The following is a 4,741-nucleotide window of genomic DNA, read 5'->3' on the forward strand; positions in this document are numbered from 1 at the left end:
ATCTAATATTTGAACCGGTCGTTCTTCGTAAGAGGCATCCTTATCTACCTCCAAGTCAACCCAATTAAGAACATGAGAAGGTCGGGTTCATACTTCCTAAGCATAGATACATGAAATACGTTGTGAACCCCCGAAAGTTGTGACGATAAAGCTAACCGGTATGCCACTTTCCCAATTCCCTCTAAGATCTCAAAAGGCCCAATGAACCTTGGAGATAATTTACCACTCTTACCAAATCTCATCGAACCCCACCTTGGTGAGATTTTTAGAAACACATGGTCACCAACTTCAAAAGATAAAGGTCGTCTCCTCTTATCGACATAACTCTTTTGTCGGCTTTGGGCCGTAGCTAACCTCTTCCGAATGAGAACAACTTTCTCGGTTGTCTCTCTAACAATTTTCGGACCCAGTAATGGTGTATCACCCACTTCGGCCCAACAAACTGGTGATCTACAAGATCGGCCATACAAGGCCTCAAATGGTGCCATCCCAATACTAGCTTGGTAACTATTGTTGTAAGCGAACTCAATCAATGGTAAGTGCCTTTCCCAAGGACCCTTAAAATCAAGGACACAAGCTCTGAGCATGTCCTCAAAAATCTAAATGATACATTCTGACTGTCCATTGGTTTGAGGATGATAAGAGGTGCTAAGAGTCAACTTAGTTCCCAACGCCTCTTGAAGGCTTTGCCATAACCGGGCAGTAAAACGAGGATCCCTATCCGACACAATAGTCACAGGGACTCCATGAAGTCGATCTATCTCTCTAATGTACAACTCTACCAAGCGTTCAACTGAGTCGCTGGTGCACATCAGAATGAAATGGGTAGACTTAGTTAACCTATCAACAATCACCCAAACGCGTCATTGTCTCGTTGTGTTCTAGGAAACCCAACTATAAAATCCATGGTAACACGCTCCCATTTCCACTCGGCTATTGGTAAGGGTTGTAACAAACTCGTTGGGCTTTGGTGTTTGGCCTTCACTTGTTGACAAGTAAGGCACTTCGATACAAATAAAGCGACATCCCGTTTCATAACCCTCGTTGTGCCTCTAACCTTACTAACCAAGGTAGATTGAGCATTCAAAGTAAACAGGGTAGCACTCTCTCCGAACTCACCCAAGTGCAAATCAAACTTGCTAATAACATCCAGCATATCCTATTTTCGAATGGCCACACTTGTCAAACTACTTACAGATTTTCGACTCAAAGCATCGGCCACCACATTGGCCTTCCTTGGATGATAGTGTAACTCAAAGTCATAATCCTCCATAAATTCTATCCACCTCCATTGTCGTAAATTCAAGTCTTTTTTAGAAAACAAATACTTTAGACTCTTATGATCGGAGAAAACCTCAAACTTCTCACCATACAAGTAATGCCTCCAAATTTTCAAGGCAAAAATTACCGCCACCAATTCTAAATCATGGGTGGGGTAATTCTTCTCATGAGTTTTCAATTGTCGTGAACTGTAGGCCACAACTTTTCACTCTTGCATCAAGACACAACCAAGTCCATCCTCGGATGCATCACAATAGACAGTGTAATTCAAACCCCTTTCTGAAATTATCAAGACTGGTGCAGTGGTCAATCTAGTCTTAAGTTCTTGGAATGACTTTTCACAAGCCTCATTAAACACAAATTTGATACCCTTTCTAGTCAACCTAGTCAAAAGTGCAACTAGTCTAGAGAAGTCCCTAACAAAACGTCGATAATACCCCGCTAACCCCAAGAAACTCTAGATTTCAAAAACATTCTTAGGTTGTTCCCAATCTTGCACGACATCTATCTTTGAAGAGTCTACTGTTACTCCCTCTCTTGACACTACGTGCCCCAAAAATTTTACGTCGGTTAACCAAAACTCGCATTTCTCAAACTTGGCATACAAACGGAGTTTCTCAAGCAATTCAAGCACTACCTGTAAGTGAGCCTCATGTTCCTCCTTAGAGGTTGAATAAATTAAAATGTCGTCCACAAAGACGACTACAAAACGGTCCAAATATTCCCGAAAAATTCTATTCATCAAATCCATAAAGGAAGCAAGCGCATTGGTTAACCCAAAAGGCATTACAAGGAATTCATAGTGGCCATAACGCGTACGAAAGGTCGTTTTCTGAATGTCCTTCTCCCGGACTCTCAACTGATGGTACTCTGACCTCAAATCTATTTTTGAGAAGCAACGAAACCCTCTAAGTTGGTCAAACAAATCATCTATTCTGGGTAGAGGATACTTGTTCTTAACTGTAACTCTATTCAACTTGCAGTAATCAATACACAACCATAATGACCCATCCTTCTTCTTCGCAAAGAGAGCCGGCGCTCCCCAAGGTGATGTACTAGGGTGAATGAAGCCCTTGTCTAAAAGTTCTTGGAGTTGAATCTTCAACTCATGCAATTCGGCGGGTGCAAATCTATACGGTGACATGGAAATCGGTGTCGTGCCAGGCACTAATTCAATGGAGAACTCGATCTCCCGGTGAGGTGGTAAACTAGTAAGATCTTCTGGAAACACATCCGGGTATTCACAAACTACCCTTGGTAACTCAACACGAGCCCTGCCACTCTCACTATCCAAGAGAGTTGCAAGAAGGCCACTAAGCTTGCTCCTACTACAAGGGTCAACAATTGACAACAAGGCTCTATCAACTCGGTTCTCCAGAAAATAGAAACGATCACCATCCGAAGTGCACACTGTAATTGTCTGATGGTAACAATCAATCACAGCTTGATAAGAACACAACCAATCCATGCCTAAAATGACATCAAAACTCGACATATCTAGCAACACAAAAGCAAACGGAAGTTGACGCCTGGCAACTTCTATTTCACAATCACGACAACCTCGGTCTAAATCAACTGTACTCGCAACAAGTGACTCTACTCTGAGTGGAGGCACTAACTGTGCTACCTCTAACTCTAATGCATAAGCAAATGCAGTAGATAAAAATGAATGAGATGCACCCGTGTCTATCAATACATTAGCCAAAGAATTACACACAACAAAAATACCACTTACAACTGAGGATTCTGACAACTGCTCTGGCACGGTAACAGCATACACGTGCCCCTGTGGCCCCTGATTAACTTGTCCCCCTCTCAAAGCATAGGCCTGTTGTACCGACTGAGCCGATGTGGCTCCCTAATTAGCTCATGAAGCCTGAGCTGAATAAGCCTGATGGTGGCTCTGAGTCTGCTTCGACTCTGATGCGCCAGATGCGCCTTCCAACTGAGGGCAAGTTCTCTTCATATGCCCCGGCTGACCACACTAATAACAACTAAATCCCTGGCCTCCATTCTGAGACTAAGACTGACTCTGAGATCGGTTAGGTGGTGGTGTCAACATCAACTGTCCTCCACCCTTCTGTGGGCACGAAGAGGCTTTGTGGCCTGATTGGCCACACTTGAAACACGTGAAGCCACTAGATGTACTTTTTTCCGGAACCGCACTAGGCAAAGGAAAAGTGGATTTTGACTGCCGTGGTTGTGGCTGGAATGAAAAAGTACCCTGCTCTTCTTATTCTGCCTATAGTCTCCTTGAGACTCTTGGCCCCTAGGCCTCGAACTCCGAAGCCTCTCCTCCTCGGCTTGCACAAAAATCTCAACGTATGCCGCCGACTCTACAAGACGGTGATAGTTCTGAATCATGTTCCCAATAATCTTAAAGAAATTTTGGTTTTTAACTTTTTCTCGAATTCAATGCAATGGCGCTCTTCTGTTGCCACTAACTCTAGTGTAAACCTAGATAAACTAGAGAAGACTGCCTCGAACTCAGCCACGGTCATGTCAAGTTGTTTGAGGTCTTTGAACTCTTGCCTTAATCTCTCCCTCACGGCGGGAGGTAAATACTTATCTTGGAAAGCAACCACAAAGGCTTCCCATGATGGCTCCACCCTACCCTTGGCATACTTCCACCACTGACCTGCATCCCCCTTAAGGTAGTAACTCTCTAGAGTCACCCTCAATTCGCTATCATCTATATGAAGCATCTTGAATGTCTTCACAGTTTGTTCGAGGCACTCATCTGATTTCTTGGGCTCGAGGTCACCATGGAATTTATCTAGTTTGGCCCATAAAAACTCTTTAGTAAGGAAACTTGTCCTTGACTCCACGGTGTTCTCTCGGGCTTGATTCTCCGCCCTCAACAAATTCATAGACTCTCTCCAAGCCCCCGCCATTTCTCAGGCTAGGGCCCCCATTGTGGTTTGACCCACTTGTCCCATCTGCTCGGCCACATTAGCTTGGCCTCCTTGCACGGCCATATTAGCTTGGCCAAACCCTTCTTCTTGCACCGGAACCCTATGGACTGGTACCTCATGCACACCTCGGCGAGCCCTACCATGCCTCCTGCCTCTACCACCACAGACTTGACCCCTTCCTTTCATCCTAATAAATGACACAAGAGAAATAATTTAGCACATTAACTCATATGTGCTCGTAACTGGACTCGCACGTTCGACTACAATAATTCCATATATTTCTTTACCATATACACAATTCAATTTCACTCCACATAAGCACTTAGTCATGTAAACACATACGGATTATACTGTTATGATGAGATTCGTTCTACGAAAAACCAAGAATTCTTAGTAGAATGAGTATTGATCAAGTACCCTTCTAATAAGACCTCAAGGAATTTAACCAGCACAAACAACATCCCAAAAGTCCAATCCAATACCCATTTAGTCACATAAGCATGCTATCATATAGTCACAAGATGCATAACACTTCCTAAACATGC

The 4,741-nt window shown here is 43.6% G+C and overlaps 1 protein-coding gene across 1 annotated transcript; it reads right to left on the reverse strand.

The window, feature by feature from the left end:
* Positions 1-3,641: 3,641 nt before the first annotated feature.
* Positions 3,642-4,175, reverse strand: LOC145800186 (uncharacterized). The gene has a single exon (XM_082889831.1). It carries the CDS (start codon positions 4,173-4,175, stop codon positions 3,642-3,644), a length of 534 nt encoding a protein of 177 aa, XP_082745957.1.
* Positions 4,176-4,741: the final 566 nt, after the last annotated feature.

Source organism: Camellia sinensis, chromosome 10 (genome assembly GCF_055761805.1).
Source record: "Camellia sinensis isolate YWXY chromosome 10, ASM5576180v1, whole genome shotgun sequence".
NCBI classification, from domain to species: Eukaryota; Viridiplantae; Streptophyta; class Magnoliopsida; order Ericales; family Theaceae; genus Camellia; species Camellia sinensis.